At 38.8% G+C, this 23738-nt stretch overlaps 1 protein-coding gene across 1 annotated transcript; it reads left to right on the top strand.

The window, feature by feature from the left end:
• Positions 1–833: 833 nt before the first annotated feature.
• On the top strand, positions 834–22191 carry LOC121954708 (adhesion G-protein coupled receptor G5-like). The gene is made up of 14 exons (XM_042502388.1): positions 834–882; positions 5488–5762; positions 6159–6345; positions 7625–7670; positions 7922–8036; positions 8685–8807; positions 9005–9112; positions 15066–15108; positions 15222–15328; positions 15603–15718; positions 18204–18460; positions 18585–18678; positions 19393–19655; positions 22064–22191. The coding sequence occupies exons 1-14, from the start codon at positions 834–836 to the stop codon at positions 22189–22191; spliced, it is 1911 nt and encodes a 636-aa protein (XP_042358322.1).
• Positions 22192–23738: the final 1547 nt, after the last annotated feature.

Genomic DNA, 23738 nt, shown 5'->3' with positions numbered 1-23738 from the left:
TTCTTCCCATGTTTTTGAAAGAAATCACAAATTTGCTTAATGTTTGCTTAAGGTATAAATGCTTGGGAAAGGCACAAGAAAACTAATGATGATCCAGGTTTCAGAGGGTTAATATTTCAGCTCTCAGACTTCTCTGTATTGTAGGGGTAGAGAGAGTGAGTTAACATGTCATGCCAATTTAGCAAGTTGAAACATATTGTGAAAGAGATTATAGTGGTTTAAGCTGTGTATATAAAGATCAAGCCCCATACAAAGGAAAGGACAAGTTAAATGCACATGCATACACACCCTGTGCCCTGCACGTATAGAGGTAACACTTTTTATTTATTTTTTTTAATTTTTTTTTTTTAACAGATGTTCATATACGGCACACATTTTCACACATCCAAATACACAGAAGGGATTTGTGTTGCCGGTGGGGGACATCTTTAATTTTTGTCAAACAGAACTGGGTCTTCCACTATGTGTGTTCTCACTTGTGGCTAGCTGTCTGTGGGGGAGGTGACACTGGCCACTTCCCTCACATCTTGAAGTGTACTTTTTCTTCCCACGTTTGAAAAATAGTCCAGTAGTTCATTTGAATGCAAAGTTACAAACATTGAAGAGGTATAATTACGGTATGACAGCAGATTTGAACTGCAAGAGATTTTTGGACACTGCCTTTACTAAGGTGGCCTATCTCTTTTCCACCAATCTGATGAATTATCATGATTTTTGTAAAGTTTTTAGGCTGCCAAACTTCAGCTCTCGCTGCTTTTGCAGAAAGAAAGTATAGATTTTGTCTTTTACACCTGCATTTCTCTTTTTTTGTTTACCAATAACAGCTGTTACCAATGGAGTCCCGAACGACAGATAACCTAAGAGCTGTGCTCTTTTTTATCATCTCCTCTCTACAGTAAGATCTACAGGGAAAAAGATCCCCTCAGGGAAAAGCACTATAGCTGTCCTGTCACTGTCACAACTGTGTTTGTCCAAACTCTCTCTACCTCTGTATGTGAAGTAAGGTGTAATGTGTAGAAATATTTAAGAAGAGACATTCAGTAACAACATGACAGAAAATGACACCGTGTTTGTGGAGAGGATCAGATTAAACTTTTGAGCATTTGCCATGTACATTTAAACATTTGAATAAAACACAGCAGCTTGAAACTGTATTGACCTCCATGACAGTATTATGGCACACATGATAAAATATGTCATCAGATTTATAATTAATGACCTAACTGCCATAGTGTGTTGTTTATATTTAATGATGAGTGACGTATTGTGGTTTTTTTTTTTTTATTAATGTATGTACCAACATACAATGATTACAAAGAAAATATTACATACAAATTTCCATATATACCAACACCTACACCATACACTGTGCGCACTCTTGGTACACTAGAGCCACCCAAAAAAAAAAAAAAAAAAAAAAAAAAAAAACAAAAAAAAACACTCGTACATTCATACCTACATATATACCAAAGATTTGACATAATCTCTTCTCATCATGCAAGTTCCTTATACATATCTAAATTCGTATATTTCATTTTTTATACATACACAGCTTTAATTTATTTAAGTTTTTTTTTTTTTTTTTTTTTTTTTTTCTTTCCTTTCTTCTTTCTTCCCTTTCTAACCCAAAATTAATCATACACAGTACGTTTTATAATAAATTTGTACACAGCAAATGAAAAGAAAATGGTTGTTTTTAGTCTCTTATTTGAATCCAAAATTATTCAGAGTATGTCCCAGAATATTTTTTCCCATTTTTTTTTGTGAGTGCATAATTTGCCTAGATTTGCCGCTATGACTTTTTCAAGTGTGAATTTTTGGTGTAATTTATTTTTAAATCTAGTTATACATAGATCTTCCTTTGATTTCCCCTTAAAAATTAAGATTTTTCCCACAAAATATATTGTATTCACTACATTGATTTGAAAGTTCTCAAACTCTCCAAACATCACGTTAATGGGACAAATGTCTATTTTAATTTTGAATTCAAACAACCATTTCTGAACAGCCATCCAAAATTGGGCCACATATGGGCAAAAGTAAAAAACAGATGCATTAAATCTTCCTCTTCAACCCCACAGAATCTGCACCACGAGTTTCCTGTGATGTTACATAATTTAAGATGCTTATTAGTTGCTATAATTCTATAAAATATCTTTAGTTGAAACATCCTTGAGTAAGTGTCTATAGCACTAACATATATATTCCTAAAATAGTGTTTCCAAAGAATAGGGAGGTTGAATTCATCTTCCCATTTCCTGCAGATTCTATGGGGGAAAAAGGCTGTCCCAGATGTATGTAAATAAAACATGTATATCTTTTTGTTTATGTTCCTCGTTTGCCATGCATTGCACCTACTCTGTGGTTTTACATACTAATAACTTAATTTTTCCTTTTATCGCTTGTTTCCATTTAATTGGTATTGCAGATAATAATTGATTATACTGGAATTGTTTGACACAAACTCCAAATCTACTACAAAACTCTGAATATGAGAACATTTCACCAGAAGTATTAATAAGATCATTGATAAACATAACTCCGGCTTGTAAACATGTATTCCACAGGAAAGGTTGACCATTTATTAATATATTAGAATTCATCCATAATAATTGATTTTGAAACTCATAAACGCCGTCTGGAGGATAGTATTGGAAATTTAGCCATGATTTCAATGCATCTTTGAAGAATGTGGATATGCCATCAAGGTTGTTTTGTAATATATAATCAATATGGGTATTTTTTAACTGAAAATAGATAAATAGTTTACTTTTGAAAAATTCATATTTATTTGTTAATCCAAGGCTAGATATCCAGTTTGGATTAAGATAGATTTTTTTTATCCATGAGGCTTTCAGAGATTCATTCATCATCTCTAGATTTTTTAAATTGAGTCCCCCATTTTCTAGTGAATTGTACACGTATTGTCGTTTAATCTTATCTGGTTTATTGTTCCAGATAAATTTAAACATTTTTTGTTCAAAAAGTTTTAGAAATGATTTCTCTGGGGAAGGGATTGTAATCATTAAATGCACAAATTGTGGAATGACTAAAGAGTTTATTAATGTAACTTTACCCATTAAGGATAAAGGAATTCCTCTCCATGGAAGTAATAGTTTCTCCACTTTCTTCATTCTATTTTCATAATTGAATTTTACCGTGTCTTTTAAATTATTAAATATATGTATACCCAGAATTTTAACATCATTGTCTGTCCATTTCACTGGTGCTGCAGATTTTAACTGATAGTCTGTTCCAAGAATATTTCCTAGTCTCATAATTGCACATTTCTCGTAGTTTGGCTTTAGCCCTGAATGAATTGAGAATATATTCAATTCCTTAATTAGCTCATTGAGAGATTCTTCTTCTGGTTGTAAAAAGAAAGTTACATCATCGGCATACATTGTGAGTTTACATTCTCTATTGTGCAATTGCAGACCTTTTATTGCTACATTATTTCTGATTCTGATGGCCAATATTTCCATACATAAAATAAATAAATAAGGTGATAGAGCACACCCCTGCCGGACTCCTCTAGATAGTGCAATACTGTCCGATAAATATCCATAATTTAGTATTTTACTGGTTGGTTGATTATAAAAAGTCTGTACCCATCTTATAATATTTTTCCCAAAATTAAAAAACTTAAGTGTATTGTAAATAAAATTCCAGTTTACTTTGTCAAAAGCCTTTTCCAAATCTGAGATAAACAGAATACCAGGTTTATTATGTGTTTGACAATCTTCTATTAAATCGATGATGTGTCTAATATTTTCACCAATGAATCTACCTTTGCTAAATCCTACCTGCTCATGATTTATGATATTGCCTATAACCTTTTTTATACGTGAAGCTATACATTTAGCAAGTATGCGGTTATCACAGCAAAGTAATGTTAAGGGCCTCCAATTTTCCATTTTTGTTGGGTCTTTATATTGGCCATCAGAATTTTGTTTCAACAGCAGCGAAATGACACCTTGTTTTTGTGTTTCTGACAGAAAACCATTGACATAAGAGTAATTAAATGAAGCTAAAAGATAAGTTTTGAGTTCATTGAAGAAGGTGGAATATACCTCTATCGGAATACCATCCAAACCACTAGCTTTACCCGGAGAGAAAGATCTAACAGCCTCGAGGATTTCATCTTCCGTTAAATCTCCCTCACAAGATTGCTGTAGTTCTGTTGTAAGTTCGTACCTATTGGACTCGGGAGGAAAAATATTGTAGTTGCAGGATTCTGTGTTTTCCTGCGAAAATAGTTTTTGAAAATATTCCACTTCCATATTTAAAATCTCTTGAGGGTTTATAATAGTACTGTTTGGTGTAGTTAAGCTGGTTATATTTTTTTTAGCTATATTTCTTTGCTGTAGTCTTAACGATTCACGATACTGGGTTCAAGAAACGATTTTCTCATGTTTTTTTTTAATACAAAATGGAATTTGGCTAAAAAAAATTATGACTGGAAAATATTCTTAGATTATTTCAAACAAAAATTCTATAGAACACTGCATTTTCTTTTTTCAAATTAAAGAATCACTTTTTTATTTTTTGGCCAGGTTAGAATTAAATTGGTCATTTCCCACTCGTGGGTGATAAGTTGGGCCCTCTCTTTGGCTCCTGTACTTGTTTGGGCGAGCGGGGTTGCAGCTTGTGTAGCTGTGATTAAGGAGTAACATGCGTATGCGGGGCTGACTGGAGCTTGTTAGTATGATGACAGCTCTCGTGCTGCATCATCTTAGTTGTACTATCTGTGTAGTTCAACACCCTCTTGATTGTTTTTGTCTTTTGTTATCTTCTCGCCTTTATTTCTTTCTGACTTATTTCTGGCGCCTTTGCTTTGTCTTATTTACGTTGGCAAGCTGTCTCCCGTCTCAGACATAACATAGGATGTTGAACGCATAGTGGCGTAGCACGTCCAGCAAGCGAAGTCAAAAGCAGATTATACCCTCTGCTGTTCGTGACGCATCGTTATATCCCTCATCTCCAGTTTGGGGCCGTTTACACGGTAATGGTTCTTGCATGAAATTTTAAACCTGTTTGACCTGTCATTCACAAACAATATTTTGAGCCTAAAAAAGGAAACTTTTGAAATCAGGTTTCAGAGTGTAATTTTCTTTAAACTCCACTCCTTCTATCGCTGTGTAAACTGGTGATGTGCGGATCCTGTGAGAACGGTGACATCACGACTGCACTTCACACATGAGCATTGTGTTCTTCTATAATGTGTCATTACAAAGTTACACCTCCAACTACTGGCCGGGCACGCATACTACAGCGTTTTCTGTTGTTTTTGCGGATCCATGTACTGTATATGAGGATCACCTTCACAATGTTACTGCATGAACACATATTTTTCTTTTTTTAAACACAAAGGAAAGACTTTCCCAATTTTAGTAGGGCTGTTCTCATCTAAACGTGGCCTAAGACTGAATGTATATTTAATACTGTATAATTTAAGGAAAATCAAATATTTTTTTGTTTGCATACTTTTGTTTTCTTCAGGCTTAAGCGAAAATGACCTAGACTTCAATTTTTGTGGCGTCTGGCGCCATGGCAAGGGCTCCCTGAGACTGAACGTCAACCTCTCCACAGGCTGCCGTGGGATCTCATTCTCAGCTAATGAGAGCTATCTGTCCATCGATGGGCAGGTCACTGCTCTGTGTCAGCGGTCTGAAGTGATTCACCTTAAGGTGCCTGAATCAGAGGAGGAAACTCAGCTCTGTCTGTACTGGGAGCCGTTGCTGGACCAGTTAAAGCTGCAGGTAAAACAGTAAAACCAGAAGGGGGCAAGATGAAGATTTTGTTGAGGAGTTTTTGATTACTGAAACATCTCAACACTAATATAACCCAGATTTTTTCACTAGCACTTTCTTACTGCTTTTTCCAATGTAAGAGGATGGCAAGGACACATCCTACAGTCTAAAAGGTTTCTCTTGGCCAGTGCAGAATCAGCTCTGAAAGTAATACTAAGGTGTTACACTAAAATGTGTGTGTGAGGTGTGTACAACTCATTGTACTACCAAGTGAAAAACATGAACTACAAAAACAAACAGAAAATATGTACCGCAGACAGTTAGCTACCATTTCTCAATTGCATGTATTGTTTAAGAGCTGAATAAAAGTTGTTAATTGAAGTTTTTTTGCATTGTGTTGTACAGGTTGGAGGAAAGCGCCTCACTCTGTGCTGGCCTGCCAGCCTGCAGGGCCCCTGCTGCACTGATCTGTCTGTTGGTGCCTCCACACCTGAAGCACGTTATGGCATCATAGATGCAATCACTAAAAATGATTTCATCAGCCACAAAACACGAACAGCCTACAAGTTTGATGCATGTGCCATGGATTGCAGTAAGGAAGAGAGAATGTTATCTGCTGTACATCTGCAAATGAAATATACTCAGCAACATAAACGTTTCACTGAGTGTGCATACATTGTAGTTTTTCTGTATTATTTTCTGCTGTATAAGTCGGTGTTTCCACATTGATTGTTAAAAATTTATTCAGTCAAATGCATGAAAGAGTCAGTGATTTACCTTTAAAACACAAAGACTCCCATTCATGAAACATGAGTAGAACGAACTTGTGTAGAAATTGTTGGCAGAAGGAAATTTACATGTATTCCATCATTCATGAATATCTTAGTAGCTCTGATCTTTCTTTGGGTATTAACAAGTGCCACTGGCTGCTTGTAGTGCTTGTTTAAATACAGAATGCACACAAGCATTGCTTTTCATTATTAGAAATTACAGTTTTACTTTGTATTATACTCTGTTATGTTCAGTTTTGGGCCTGAGCCCAAAATCTATATTTAATGTTAAAACATGTATTACAAGCTAAGGGCTGGCATATATCTCGCACCACCTCTTCCTCTCTTCCTTCTGTTTTGTCTGTCATCTCATGCATGGCAGGTTTGGCAGAGTGGGCTGCGCCCCTCGGTGCATCTGATGCACACAGATATCGATGGCGATGCAGCATGCAGATGATGATCACCATTCTCTGCTGCATGTTACCCACGTCTGCCATTGCTGGGGAGGCAGAAGCAAATACCGCCAACCAAGTCACCTTGCAGTCCTCTTCTCTCTTTCTCTCCCTTTCCATCTCTTCTCACAAGCGCTCTTTTTCTCAATCCTTTAAAAATCATGCCAATGTACCATTTATGCACGAGGCAGTTCACAACTGTTTCATAAAAGAAAATAAAAGACAAGATATGAGCATCACATCATCGAGAACCAGATCAATTCAGGCCTGAGGGAAGAGTAAGAAATTACTGCCCAGCCCAAAATAACTTCAACAGGTTCGCAGATGGACGGGATACACCTATCCATAGTAATGATCACATGGGCGGGGATGTATGCTTATTGCTGACTAGTGTAGCACACTGTCTATTTACAATTGATTGGCATTCTGGAACTATACATGTGCATAAAATCAAATCTGAATTTCCTGAGCTGTTCATGAATCCGGTGCAGGTTGTGCAAATTTACTTACAGATTCAGTAGCATTTCATGAATGAGACTCAAAGACTCTAAACTCCATTTAAACCAAACAAGATGATGTAAATGGACTTTAGAGATTTCTGTTAAAGGGTCACAGTTTCAAAGCTTTTGTGTTTGTTTGTTTCTTGCAGAAGCATTATGTGATCAAGAGCGCCAGGGATCTACTCAAGTCAACATGTAAACTCCTCTCTCTTTTTGCACCATCACATTTACTGTGATATAAGTGTCTTGACTTGGACTTTGTCTAAATTGCTGAGGCTACTGTTGTAAACCTTAATGTAATCAAGGGAAATTGCGACAACAGGGAGCTAAACTTATGTTATGTTAGAGTGGGGGTTGAAAAAATAACCTTGCTTCTGTGAAATGAACGACTGAAACCTCAGTTTTTGACTGATGTCATGGTGCTGCATGCTGATGTGTGTATCCAGGACAGAAGACATTGTGGTGATGTCCTCAGCTGGAAGGACTATTGAGCATAACTGCCCATACAGCTCTGAGGTAGAGATGAAGGAGGATTTCAGAGGCCACAAAGTCACGTCATGGGTGAGACAAACATACACAAAGAGTTACAAAGAGTTTGCTCAGGTGTATAGGAATTGTAGGTGCTGGAATATCTGTTTCTTTCGCAGCACAATAAGAAAAATCGTTCAGAACATATAAACTGCTGTTTCTTAGGTCAAGAACAAACCCTGAACAATTTTTTTCAGGTCATGCAGTAACCTATATACAGTGTACCCTTTACAGACCACATCTGTCACTGCATTAGTTCTGTCATAGTTGCATTTTAGCTGCATATTCAAAATGAAGCACATTTACTTAATTTCTCCACAGCAGAAACTCAAGTAGTTACTTATGATCTTATGCCTGTTTTACTTTAACCATAGAATAAAAGGAAGATTTTTCAATTTTGTGTAAAAAAAACAAACAAACAACAACAACAAAGAAAGTAATAGCTGCTATAAAGATTTGATAAATTTAAGTTTACTCTTCAGTGGCAGTCATGGGTATAAAGCTTAGAGACTGACAATTCATTTTTAAGTTCATCAATTCAGTTAACTTTAACTAACTTACTCTGAAATGATCTCACCTTAATGTTGATCTTTCCACTGAAAATGATGGCAACAATGTTAAAAAAGCTAACAATGTTAACAAGGGAAGAGGCCCTTTCTCTGTGTATGTTCTCTTTTCCAGACCACCAAAAGTGCATCTGCAGAATCAACTTGCACTGTCTACCTCCCTGCTGCTCTAAAACAAGCTGCAAAAAATAGCAGCAAAGTAGTCTGCACTTTCTTCAAAAACAACTCCCTGTTCCAGGTAAGGTGCTATTGGTCCATAATTAAAACAGGCAGCTGAGAAGAGATGTCAACATGATTTCCTGCACCTGCCTCATGTTTCTTGATCAAAGCCTAGACTTTAAAATTAGATAGATAGATAGATGTAAATATGTGGGTCATGTTATATCAGCGGACAGGTAAAAGATGTGTGTGCGTGTGTGTTTGTGCACGCTCCAGGACGGTCACAGGATTCTCAATGATGTGGTAAGAGTCATTGTAAAGAACGAGGTCATCCCTCATCTATCCCAGCCAATGAGGATCTTCTTTCACCATGATGCCATACCCGTAAGTCTGAATGTCTTTTTTGTGATCAATGTCCAATATACTGTTATTGTTAATTTTTTTTTTTTTTTTTTAATATGGCAGTGGAATCTGGTGAATCTGGTTTAGGGAAAGTGTTTGGTATTCCATATCTTACTCACTGTTTAATTGTGGCTACAGACATATATTTATTACTTTTATGAACAGTAGAGATGGAAATGTTTCAAAAATTTTTCAAATGTGGGTTTGCTGTGGTTGCTGTTGGTTCTGTGACGTCTGCTTCAAGCTGTCGACCTCTTGAAAACACAGAAACCACTGAAAGGTTTCTCTTCTTACTTCGCAGCTTGCAGAAACAGGTGGGGCTGTTTATCTGCTGTGGTTAGTCTGTTGCTCCCTCTCTTTAATGCACACAACCACTGTTTAGTGTCTTACCTGACTGACTTACTGTATGATGTGTTGATGAGCAGCATGCCATATTTTTGCATGTTGGACTTAAAGGTGCAATGTGCAAGATCACCAGAATTGCAGTTTAATTGTTTTAAAAAACGAATCAACATTTAAATAGAATGTAAAGAAGAGACCGTTTTGATGTTTTCTTAATGAGTTGTGTAGGGGAGCATGCTAAGCAGCCAGCCCAGGCCTGCTCTGTCCTGTATTATAACCCCATGCCTTGAGAGGGGATAGAGATAGTGACAGTGGTAGTGATAGTGACAGTGACAGTGACAGTGATAATGAGTAATAGTGACAGTGACAGTGGTTTTGATAGTGATAGTAACAGTGACAGTGATAGTGACAGTAATAGTAATAGTAATAGTGAAAGTGACAGTGATAGTGACAGTGACAATGATAGTGATAGCGGTAGTGGTAGGACAAGGTACAAGGAGACTTTGTCATTTTTCTTAAATGTAGTTTAAGAAGATATGAAATTTTAAGGTGACCCTAATCCTGCTACATCTTTTGGAGGTGAAGGAGGAGCTGAGGAGTCTCACAGCCTGGGGAAAGAAGCTGCTCCGTTGTCTGGTGGTTCTGCAGCAGATACTTGTGTATCTTTTTCCAGATGGCAGCAGGGTGAACAGACTGGGCTGGGACGGCTGCTGTCTTGCAGAATCCTTTGGTTCTGTGCAGACACCTCACTTCATCAAGGTCATTGATGCTCTGTAGATGGGAACCAGTGATGTTCTGGGCAGTTTTAATCACCCGCTGTAGAGCCTTCCTGATCTGAGCCGTGCACAAACCATGCCAGTTTGTGATGTTTCCAGTCAGTGTGCTTCTTTTGCTCCTCTGTAAAAGTTAACCAGGATCTTGCTCTGAAATTTAGCCTTCCTAGTTTCCAAAGGCAGTAAAGCCTTTTCTGTGCTCTTTTAACCTGGGTGGTGATGTGTGATGACAAAGATAGGTTCTCTGATAGTAAATCCAAGGAACCTATAGCTGTTCACCTGCTCCACCTCAGCTCCACTGATATAGATAGGGGTGTGTGTCTTTGCCTCCTTCTTTTTAAAATCAACAATTAGCTCCTTGGTTTTACTGACATTGAGCAGTAGGTTGTTCTCTGTGTACCACTCTGCAAGATTGTTGATTTCCTCCCGGTATGAACTCTCATTGTTGTTTGTAATACGACCAGTGATGGTGGTGTCGTCCGCATACTTCACAATAGAGTGCTCCTGATGTCTGGGAGTGCAGTCATGGGTGCACAATGTGAACATGAGGGTGCTGAGCACGTAGCCCTGGGGGGCTCCGATATGAGCACTAATGTAGAGGAGGTGTGACTGCCAATCCGAACTCTCTGGGATCTACATGTAAGGACGTCCAGTATCCAGTTGCACAGTGTTGTACTGAAGCCCAGAGTGTTAAGTTTTCCAATCAGTTCCATGGGAGAGATTGTGTTAAATGCTAAGCTGAAGTCATCAAACAGCATCCTGATGTAGCTGTTCTCCAGGTGAGTGAAGACTAAGTGAAGAGCAGTAGATATGGCATCCTCTGTGAATCTGTTGGTTCTGAAAGCATAGTGCTGAGGGTCCAGGTTGGCAGGGATGTTGTCTTTGATGTGATGGAGAACCAGTTTCTCAAAGCACTTCATCAGGATGGGGGTAAGAGCCACAGGGCGGTAGTCATTAAGACTAGACACAGCAGACTTTTTAGGTACAGGAACGAGGATGGCTATCTTGAGGCAGAAGGGAACAGTCTCTTGTGAGACTGAGATGTTAAAAATGTCAGATATAACATTAACTAGTTGATCAGCACAAGCATTTAGTACACGTCCAGGAATGTTATCTGGGCCGGTGGACTTGTTTATATTCACTCTCAGCAGGAGTTTTCTCACATCTGCTGTGGTCACTGAGAGTGGCCGGTCCTCTGGAGGCGGAGTAGACTTAACAGCTGAGTCCTAAGGAGGTCAAAGCGGGCGTAAAATGTGTTCAGCTCATCCCGCAGCATGGCCTCACATATGACGGGGTCGCTTCTGCTTCTGTAGCCTGCGACATTTTGAATCGCCTGCCGCATATCTTTAGTGCTGTTGCTGTTGAGGTCTCTCTCCAGTCTCTGCTGGTGTCTCCTCTTAGCCTCCTTGATGCCAGCGCTCAGTCGTGCTCTGGCGATGATGTATGCCTCCTTGTCCCCTGACTGAACCATGATGTCACAGAAGATGCATATTCTTAAGATTAATTGTGATATCTTGAGTGGCAGCATCTTTAAGGATAACAGTGATAACAGTGATAGTGACAGTGATGGTGAGTGATAGTAACAGTCCACTGTACCTCCACTGAGATACAGTGGACAATGTCTGCAGACAATGTTAACAAAGTTCACAGTTTCTACATACGCCAACAAGTCCAGGGGCCGGGCACAGCCAACCAGGCAAAGCTAGCCAGCAGCCTCATCAGCCCTGCTTTGTTTAAGGTCTGTAGTCATGATCCAGGCAAGACTAGGTCCCATTTCAGACAGTTGGAGGTCTGAAATTTACTACACTGGTGTGGTTAGGTCAGCCACTTTAGGTCAGTATACAGCAAGCTAAGTTAGCTTGTTAAACTAGATTACTGTCTGTCACTTATTCCAGTCTGTGAAATTAAATTGCTGTCTTAGCCCAGGCATTGGTGAAAGCCAAAATATGTCCAGTGCCAGAAAATTTGAGGTCTGAAAAAAAACCAAAAACCTCAAATCCATTGTTTTTATGTAAAGACCTTCAAAAATGGTAAAATGGACCTGAGCTTGAATAGTGCTTTTCTAGTCTACTCAAAGCTCTTCGACACTTCATGCCACATTCTATTCCATTCACACATATTGACCACCTACATCCGAGGGTACCATACAAGGTGCCACCTGCTATTCAGTAACCAATCACACCCACTCACACAACAATGGAACACTCTTGGGGAGCAATTTGGGGTTGGATATCTTGGCCAAGGAGACTTTGATATGCGGACTACAGGAGCCGCAGATCGGACCAGGTGGGTTTCCATTAACCCTCAAATTGCACAAATTGAAATAGCGAATATAAAATACGCCCAATGGAAACACTTCAATTAAAAAAATGAATAAATAAATAAATGTTTCCCAAAAAAGTTTTTACACTTGCATGAGGTGGTATTTCAGGTGATCTGAAAAAGCCATATTTTGCAAAACTGCAATGCAAACACTTTTTTGGCTTGTATAGGTCATGTGCTTGTCAGTAGGAACTGGCTCCCACAGGTAGGGCTGCAACTAACAATTATTTTGATAATCAATTAATTGGCCGGTTAATTTTTCGATTAATCAATTAATCACATTTAAAAAAAAAACAAACAACAGAAATAATAATAAAATAAACTTTTTTTTCTCCCATCACTTTGATCAAAAACAGATTATCATTGACAACAGTGCAAAAAGTGCAGTGCATAAACAGGCAGTTGCTTGAACATCCATGAGCTGTCAAAAATGATTAAATTATGAATAACTACAAAATCAAATATGAAACTATTCAAAAACTAAATGTTGACAGCTTTTACAACATACTGTTATGTTTCCTTACTTTAAACTTGAACATATGTGTTTTTTCGTCGAGACTTACCCTGCCACTGTGCTCCTCCTCCTCACTTTCGCTTTAGATGCTGCATCATTTTGCAGCTAACACTTCCTTGTTTTGCATAATGTGAAGTACTCCAAACTTTTGAAGTTTTCGTACGAAATGTTCTCTCTGCCTCCGCCATGCCTCTTCAAAACACTGGCTTCTCCCGTCTGCATGTAATGTAACCAGTCACACAGCGAGTTATGTAATAATCACACATTTGATAATCGATTATAATCAATTTTATCAATTTGTTATTGCAGCCCTACCCTCACAAGTTTTGAATCAACTATTTCTCTGTAAAATCGTGGACTATCACCTCCCAACCTTTCCAATGGATTGGAAATGGGGACGTAACGATTCTCTCAACTCATGATTCGATACGATTCACAACACTAGATTCACGATACGATTTTCTTACGTTTTGGTTTTTTTTTAAACAAAATGAGATTACAGAAAAATTATGACTGAAAAATATTCTATAAATTATTTCAAACAAAAAATATACAAAATACTGCATTTTCTCTTCTTTTCTGTGAGAAATTAAAGAATTTTATTTCTGAGGGAGGGTATAAATGCAAAATACCAGCAATGCAATGAATACATTTTGGGACATTCACAATGTCCCCTGCTGTTAAAAAAGAACACTTTCACTGGGACAGAGATGGCTGGTGTGAAAAGGTTTGCTTTTGCTTGAGGGAAAAGCAGAGAGGGCAGGTTTGAAGAACTAAGTTCGCCATTTTCCACCCCTGAGTGATAAGTTGGGCTCTCTTTTTGGCTCTTGAATTTGTTTGGGCGAGCAGGGTTGCAATGTGGTTTGGCTGTGTAGTTGTTGTTAAGGAGTAATGTGCGTAGGCGGAGCTGACCGGAGCTCTTGATGCCGGTTCTCATGCTGCATCATGTTAGTTGTACTATTTGTGTAATTCAACACCCTCTTGCAATATTTGCATTCTTTCTTACTGACTTGAGGAAGCTCAAATGCCGCCACATTCACAATTTGAAACTGGAGGGTGCATCTTCTCTTCTCCTGTCTTTGCTTCATCTTATTTATGTTGTCGAGCTGTTTCTAATCTTTGACATGACGTGGGGTGTTGAACACGTCGTGACATGACACGTTGAGCAAGTGAAGTCAAAAGAAGACTCTCTGCTGGTTCAAAAACGTGTCCTGGTTACTTTTTAATTTCACCTATTTGAATCTCACATACTGTATTTGTCTCAATTTTTGACTGCCTCATGATGCTTTTTTACATCCCTAATTGGAAATAATGATGGCTAGTGCAGTGGCTGCAAATGAAATAAACTTGCTGTTGTTTTGAACATCTATCACTATGCTTCTTGCAATGTTATTGCTAGAGGAGAAATTGTATTAAATCACTCAAAGGAAATGCAGACATCTCACAATTGTGCTTCATCAACATTTCGAAAATATTATTCAAGTTTTGCGCAAATCTGTAATGCCAACTGCCAACCTTCTGATAAGAGGATGAGCAACTCTACTTCTAAGCTACAGCTGCCCACAAACGCCAAGAGACACATAAACTACAGACAGTGCAATTACTTACAACACAAACCAGACCAAAAAACATTTCAAATGGCATCAATATATGTTGTTGTTGAGTTTTTCTCCCACACAAGTATCATTTTACAAACACTAAGCTAAGCATGCACCTAAGATTATATATATATACGTATATATACGTACTCTAGGCTACTGTAGAAACAACATGGCAGACTCTGTGAAAAAGGACCATTTATGCCAATATATCCCCCTAAATCCTACACACTGGACCTTTAAGTACTGAATGTGAATAATACAAGTTGCAGTTGAACCAAAGGATGCAGTGGTTTCCTTAAAATGTTGTTAATATCATTGAAAATGAGCAACATCTTGATGGGAAGAGATTGCACCTGACGTCTGTCTTTCTTTTTCTGTATCAGGAAACGTATTCCAGGAAATGTGTTTCGTGGGACACAAGGAGAGGTTGGAACCCTTTACAGCAAACCTTATAAATAATATTCATTCAACATCTTATTTACTGCAACTATCATAGAAGGTAATTAGGTATGGCTAAGTCTGTATTTCTCTTTGTTCAGATCCATGGCAGGTCAGTTGGTTGGTGGATGGATGTGAGACACGACAGAAAGGAGCAAATTACACCGAGTGTCTCTGTAACCATCTGGCTTACTTCACTGTACTTGTGGTGAGACATACAGCTGAAACACTGCTAGAAACAAACGAACAAAATAGTAAAAAAGTAATATGATGCAGGAAAATGTATGTACCTGGCATCATAAACAACTTACAAACATACACGCACACAAACATGCACGCACACACACACACATGTACAACACACACATGAATTTATAGTGAAGAAACACACAAAATACTTAAAAACAATAAACCTACTCTCATATTACAGATATTTAAGTGCATGAAGGACTTGTTGGTAATTGCTTTGTGTCCTCTCACAGCAAAGGGAACCTAGCCCAGTGCGCCCCCTCCTGGCCCTGACCGTCATTACATCTCTCGGCTGTGCAATGTCTATGATCAGTTGTGTCACTCTCATCATATTTCTCTGCAGGAAGAGGTAAGGGCCTGTGACCACATTCTCGTTAAGACCTCGTTAAGAATTTAATCGAACATGTGAAATTAAATCAATTAAATCAAAGACTATGAAATGCTGTTAAAATATATGCAATATGATGCTGTGAGCTTTGACTGAGGATATAAAAAACATTTGGTATTGTTTGAAATAAGCAAAGTATTATGTGGTTTTTTTTTTGTTTGTTTTCAAATAACAATGAGAGGAGCTCTCTGGGAGGATTCTCTAAATGTTTTATGAAAACGGCCCCAGGTCAGTAGGGATGGGTATGGAGAACCGGTATTAAATGGTACCAGTGCGTTATTGGGTCGGTACTTAAGTACTGATAAGCTCTTATGACAAACAGTTGCTATCTGTATTTATGACATAACAGTGTAGCGTTAATTCATTCTAACCTGATTCTAACGTAACTGCCAACTTGCTCCTTGTGATGACGAAGCTGCTGTCATCAGGTGATGATGTACAACATTTATTGTGCTGCTGCTGACTGCTCTGCAGTGGTAGTAAAGCAAACATCTGACAAGACTGAGCGGTTGAGAGTGTGAGCTTACTTTTCTAAAAGTCACAGCGGTTTAGCTAGATGCAGTTTGTGTCCAAGGGTAGTTGCAAGTGCAGCATCTTAGCATAGCTTTAGCAAAGCAGCTAATGCTAACATTAGTCCAGCAGTGGAGCACCTGAGCTCCGGTGGCTCTGATAGCAATGCTACAGGGAGCAGCAAAACTAAACATGCAGTCAACACTCATTTATACTAGTAAGGCTGTAGCTAATAGCTATGTCACAGTTGTTGGCATTGATTTTAAGCGCTTCTAATGTAATGTTATTCTCAAATGTATTTATCTAATCCCATAGACGATGCCAGTAAAGCAGCAGTCTCTGTTTCATTCTCAATAGATGGAAGTCAGACACCAAAGTCGAAACCCGTTTACCAATGCAAAACGAGGGGGGATGACACAGGAAAAAACAACAGAATGTCACAGGGCTGTTGCCGAGTTTATCATGAGGGACAGCCCCTCACTTCAGTGCAGTGAAGTTGGTTTAGGTTTTCTAGATAACATCTGATAGGTATGCTAAGAATAAAATTTAAGCTGCCCTAATAACAATAACTGTTGACTAACAAGGACTTTAGTTCTGTTTTTTGTATTCAAAGGAAACTGTGAGGATTGAAATGAGAAGTTCTATTGTACAGAAACCTTCAGGTCATGTCAAGTTTGTGGAAATAGTTTGTCAAAGGACATTTGAGTAGTCAGTGTCACACGAGAGGTCATACAAATCACTGAGTTGCCCAGTTTGTGGCAAAAACAAAATATATTTTTGATGATGATGAATGATTTCTTTTGACTGCTTTACATGTCATGTCTTTATTTTCTGCAACAAATTATAGAGAGTAGTATCAATAGGATTATCGATAAGTAACGATACTGATAAACAGTACCGGTATCGGTATCTGTATCAATAAAATCCAAACAATACCCACCCCTACCAGTCAGTAATTTATACTCTGTTTAATTGCATGAATGCAGTGACCTTTGGGATATTTTTTTCTAACTGGCACTCAGTAAAATTATGTTTTGTACTTCATGGTTCATCCCTGCAACTTGATACGATGCTGTCAGATTGGTTGAAACAAAGTGCCCATGGGGAGAAATAAGTAGGGATGAAACGATGCATCGCAAGGCAGTTAAAAATCTACAAAAACTGTGTAAGATTCAAATCCATGAAATGAAAAATGAGCTGCAATACACTTTTTGAACAGCAGAGGGCGCTTGCTCGATTTGCTATGTCACTGTGTTCAACATTCTACTTCATGTCTATGACCCCGCCAACGTAAACAAGATGAAGCAAAGGCAGCAAAGGCCCCGGGACAGACAATATTGAAATACAAGATGGAATAAAAGAGGGTGTTGAACTACACAAACAGTACAACTAACATGATGCAGCAAGTGAGCCAGCATCATAGTGAGGAGCTCTGGTTAGCCCCGCCTATGCACATTACTCCTCAACTATGAAAACAAAAACAAAAAACTACACTGCCAAACCACACTGACAAGCTGCAGCCCCGTTTTTCCAAAGTAGAAGAGCCAAAGAGAGAGTCCAACTTATCACCCACGAGTGGGAAATGGCCAACTTAGTTCTTCAAACTCGCCCTCTCTGCTTCCCCCTCCAGCAAAAGCGAACCTTTCCACGGCAGCCACCTCTGTCCCAGTGAAAGGGGTTTTTTTAACAGCAGGGGACATTGTGAAAGAACTGATTCGTGGCACACTTTTTTAAACTAACATACTTCCTATTCTTGAGCTAGGGGAAGGTAACAAGTTGAGTATAAAGTAATCAAATTTGTTCAGTCTCAATCAAGACTACATCATGTGACTTGAGTTTTCACATCTCAAAGGCAGAAAAGTCCATCTGTGGGAGCAGATCAGCTGGACACTGAATGTTGCTACTGACACTCATCTCCATTCCACTCTCCATCTAGCAAGCTATCTAAGGAGCAGTCAATCCATTTGGGCTCAGCTGTGTCTCTCGCCTTCCTCCATCTGCTCCTCTTCCTTACTGGGGACAATGCCAATGTTGGAAACGAGAGTGTGTGCACCTGGTTAGGGGCAGGCCTCCACTACACCCTACTCAGCTCTTTCACCTGGATGGGCATAGAATTTTTCCACACCTTCTGGTTGGCCAATGTGGGTTTCAACCCCTCTCTGATGCCCAGAGAATGGAACGTGGTCGGCTTTGGTGAGTGTGTTTGAACTAATGTTTCTAAAAATGTACTAAACATGTACTACTAATGTACTTCTAAAATGTACACATTAAGGTAAACATGAAATAAATGTTCAGCTGTTACAACATTCTTTTTCAGTTCTACCTGTTGCTCCTATAATCATCCTGGCCAGAGTCGGTGATGTTTATGGAATGAAAGAGGTGGAAACAAGTGATGATGATCCTTATCTGATGTAAGCAGCATTATTTTGTTAGATAAGATATTTATGCAGAGAAACATATGCAGTATTGCATTGATGATTTCAAACATAAAGGAAACACAGAAGCTTGAAATCTTGAAAACTAATTAACTGCAGAGCAGTGAGCATATTACCAGTCATCTCTTAAGATGCTGACATGGTTGTTATGGAGCAACTGACTACTGGTGGTGACACGTTACATACTATGCATCCAATGCAGTTTGGTTTCAGAACACATCAATAGACAAAAACAGCTTTCTGCTACCTCCTGGAAACCAGGGGGTAAAAAAGAGAGGCAGCAGGGGAGCCTCTTGTGTCCCTCAAAGCACTGCTACTCACAAAGGGAATACTTTCAAATTTATTGAAAGTATTGGGGGGGCTAAAACCAAAAAACAGTGGTAAAAAAGATCCAGGTCCAGGCACTCAGGATGGTTTGAAAAGCATAAAAGGTCTTTAATTCATAGGGCTAGAAACACTAAAAATACACCAATGTTTAACAGCTTGTGTCTTCTTAAGGGCGTAGTGACACACTGAGACATTGTCCACATGGACTGCTGTAGAATACCAACACGATCTCGTTCCAAGTCATCACATATGACTGCTTTTTCAGTGGATTCCTGCTTTTGCTTGCACCTTCCTTAGACTGTAGCCTACACCCTTATATGCTTTTCTTATATGCTCCTTCTCTAATGCATTTGGTGTTTCCAGGTGCTGGATGAAACAGACCCACAAGGCCATGCTGGCCCACTATTGCACCAGTGTGACAATCCCAGCCACCCTGGTGTTCTCTGGCATTTTGATGCTCTTCGCAGTGTGCAGGGAGATCCACACCACAGATGAATGGAGGCAGAACCTTATGGCTTTTCTGAGCATCTGGGGACTCATCTTCCTCTTCGGGACAACTTGGAGTCTGACCTTCCTGGACTTTGGCCCAATTTTCTTCCGCACCTGCATTTTCAACTCTTTTCAAGGTCTGTGTTTACAGTGGGCTTTGCCAGATAGATCATGTTGTTATACTCATTTTGGACATATGAGGAGCTTGGTTATCAACTTGTGTAAACTATTTTCACTAACTCAATTTTGCTGCACATTTGTAGTAGGGATGTGGGAAGTGACTATATTAGATTGTGAAGAATTAGAATGTGTCCACAATCCGCCGTCATGGAGAGATCGTTGCATAATGCTACAGTGCCAATCTATCTGCTGTAGTTCTATGCTCATACACGCAATGCATCCAAACCTTTTAGCTAGACCTCAGAATGCCATCGGCTCTGGTGCATTCTCCGCTGGTCACACAGGGACGTTCATCCCCGTGTGACCAGCGAAGCTGCAGAGGGAGGATGTGTTAATGATCAGCAGGTACAGCTCCAGAGAAAGCAGCTCCACTCCACTGTGTGGCTGCGTTTAATGTTATATGTGTATTGTTCTGCATTTTAACATATTTCAGGGTTGCCAACTCTCACGCTCCTGGCTTGTGACACACACCTTTACTGTCAGTTTCGTGCTCTCAAGCTGCCCGGTCAAATCTCACGCCAAAACACTGACAGCAGAAGTGTTGAACAATCATGTAATGCAGTGAAGGACTGACTGTACAGCTGATTATTTGATAATAAGAGCAGCGTTTCATTATCACAGATCAAACCGCTGATTACCCAACAGCGCAGCGCAGTTAGAGAGAGACAGACAGACAGAGCGGAGCATCTCCTCACAGCACTAAAGTGTCTGAATGAACCAACAGACAAATACTAAGGGGTGGAAAGTGACTTCTTTAGACTTCTAAATACTATTCTGTGTTAGTTTCAGGTTTAGTCAGACACTTGGATGGAATGATTTAGAGCACATCGCTCCGTGTGTCATCCAGCCGCTCATGCTGAATTCTCGTTATTATTACCAGGGGCAGATGTAGTAATTTGGGGGCCCTGGGCCACAGGCACATTGCCTTATTTTCAACCTTTTTTCTTAATTTAATATGAAATATCCCCAAAATATGTCTTCAGTGTACTCAGTGATAGTAAATAAGTCCATGAAGGAAAAAGGTTGGAAACCACTGTACACCCTACTCTTGTTGTTTTATCAGCTGAACACTAGCTGACACTATTTGCTAGTCCACTTCATGCCTTCTCTATAGATACACAGATAAACAAATCATAGCAAACCCTCGAGTCTTGGCTTTCTTTTCCTTCCCTCTTCATTTCAAAAGTGGGAAGTCATGGATGAAAATGAAAACAGAAGAGTTTGTCCCACCAAAAAATTCAACATCGCTGTTATTTCACCTTATAAAAGATATGGTTCCCATCACAACAAAATTACACACATATTAAAATCTGCTCAAAAAGGTACTTTGGCCTAAATGTACTCTTATTCTTTTTTATTTTAGGGCTATATTTTTTTAATTGGTTGTACTGTTGTACTGTTCAGTAACATGCACAATAGTCTTAAAATCCAAAATGAAAAGGAATAGTGATAAAATCGTGATCGTGACTCTGCCTTAAAAAAAATCATATCATATTTTTGCCATTTCTCCCACCCCTAATTTGTAGTTCAGGAAGAGAATTTTCTATGCCAACTAACAGTTTAACCCTTAGGGCCCACGTTAGTATTACCCACACTGGTATCACTCTGCACACATTTTTTTTTCAAATCAAGCTTTAAAATATATTATACATTAATATTTTACTATTTTTAACAATCTGTATCATAAATATCAAATGTTCATTAATTTTGAGAATTTTAACCCTTTCAATGTCCAGTTTTTTGTCATGATGCCACCTTGTTTTTAGATTAAAAAACCCATGAATAATTAATTATTTTCAGTGTACTGTATGTTAAATAGATTATTATTTTTTCATTATCAAAGCCTAGGATATGTCAATGATTAGCAACAACACTGATTTTTATGCATTATTATTTTTGTGCAGTGTCAAATGCTCACACTTATACCGTTTTGCACACGTAATGCACTTTTTAAAATCAGGCTATACAAAATATTATACATTAATATATTATACATTTTTTATTTATTTGTTATTGTTATTAATTATCACAGCCTGGGATGTCTTAGCAGCAACATTGATTGTGACAGTGCACCAAGTGGAAATAGCATGTGTTTTTGCCATATGCCAAACATGGTAAAAATGACATCATCAAGTGGAAAATACTAAAAATGACAAATTCTAAAGCAAAAGCCCAGAATGACACCCAGAAATAATACAATGCATGTTTATTTGCTTTGATGGCTGTGGTGTCAAAAAACTGCAGTTTGAATGGGTTTCAATGGAGCATTTTTTGGTCCCTTTATGTTAGACTGTAATCACTGTAAAGTTAAATCAATAGAGAAAAAAACGGGTGATTGAACCTTGGTTCTTGTCTGTTCTCACAGGTTTCACCCTGATGCTGCGGTGCTACATGCTGGACTGGATGCGCAGACCGGCTAGTGGCTCTGCTCCAGGCAGCCCCAGCACCGGGGCCACCAGGGAACACATGTTACAGGTCCAGGAGGAGAGTTAGATGGACTTAAAAAAGATGTGGCACATAAAACAGCAGAAAAAAATCAAAGCTGTAACAGTCAACTTTTTTTTCTTTTTATATTTCTGCTTTTTGATGATATGCAGCAAAGTCCAGGGGCCAGACTGGAACCTGCATTGCTGGGATAAGGGCTCAGTCAAAATGGTTTGCACTCTACCCATAGACTGTATATAAAGATGAATGACATGACAGCTCACCCAGAGTGAGGCTGTTCAATCTGGATCACCCCCTGATGTCTGACTGCAGTACAGGTCCTTAAGCCCACCCCTCCATGTTAGTGAATGGACATAGGCCAAACTAAAAACTCAAAAGTGCAAGCCAAACAAATGTTTCCCAAAAACAGTTTTTCCCAAAGTTGGTTTCTGTCACTGAAGGTAGTTCTCATCACCCTGATGTTTGTTCAAGTGTTTGTTTACATAAGTTTGATTTTAATGAGTTATTAAATTATACAAAAGGGGGCTTTTCCGCAATGATTGACAGCTGTGACAGCCAATCTGCACACTCGCTTTCAATGGAGCTGTTCATGATAAGTCGGACAGGTGTGTGGGCAGGAACTCCCCTACCACAGATATCACTACTGTGCGGATGTGGGCTCTCAATGACATCACCTGCGTCAGATGGTAGCATTCATGTTTTGGATATTTTAACTGCTGCTTTCTTTGAACTCTTGGTTGTCCTCTGCCTGTGACGCTCACGCTGTGAATTATATTGATAATTTCAATATTTTCTGGGAACGTGGTGAACTTTTCGGCTCAGATGGTCTACACCCAATTTACCATATAAAATCCTCTGCACTAGCGCTCATCACTGTAAACAACACTGCCATCATGCAATTTCTGCTACCAGAAATGGCCCGTCCGATGGACAATGATGTTCCCCTGGTCCCAGTTCCTATCTGTATGGTTCCACATCTAATACTGGTAATGTCTCTATCAGTCTCGGACCAAATGCAGACACTTACAACATTCCTGTTAAAATCACAGCCCCATATGTTTTGCAGATAAACAATATGATGCATGTCCCAAAAAACTCATCACTTTTAATGTTCACTCTGAGCCTGAAACCAAGTTCTTTTGCTCTCTCAGCTCCAAAGCCAAAGGCTTCTAAATCACTTATCACCTCTGATTTAAGTTTAAGTTTTTAAGAACAGAAATAGTCAATCATAGTGTTTCATTAAATGGTTTTAATATTTTTAGAGCTGATAGAGCAGGGAAAGGTGGCAGTGTGGCAATACATATATGTGAAATAATTCTTTTCTGTAACTGAGTTATCTTCACTGTCAATTCCTAAATGTTTTGAATTTATTTCCCTATAAATCAATATGGGGCATATTAATTCAGTTATAGTAATTGGTGTCTATAAACCTCCTAATGCGCTTTCAGAAGCACTTCACAAATTACAGTATGTGAATTAATTGCTCCGTTAACTGACTATGAGGTGATTATCCTTGGTGATCTCAACCTAGATTGGCTGACTGCAGCATCTAATAAATTTAAGGAACTCTCCTCCAATCTCAAATTCACACAACT

The sequence above is a fragment of the Plectropomus leopardus genome, chromosome 2 (genome assembly GCF_008729295.1).
Source record: "Plectropomus leopardus isolate mb chromosome 2, YSFRI_Pleo_2.0, whole genome shotgun sequence".
Lineage (NCBI taxonomy): Eukaryota > Metazoa > Chordata > Actinopteri > Perciformes > Serranidae > Plectropomus > Plectropomus leopardus.
Note: the sequence above shows the minus strand (reverse complement) of the source record. Positions and strands in the feature narration are given on the sequence as shown.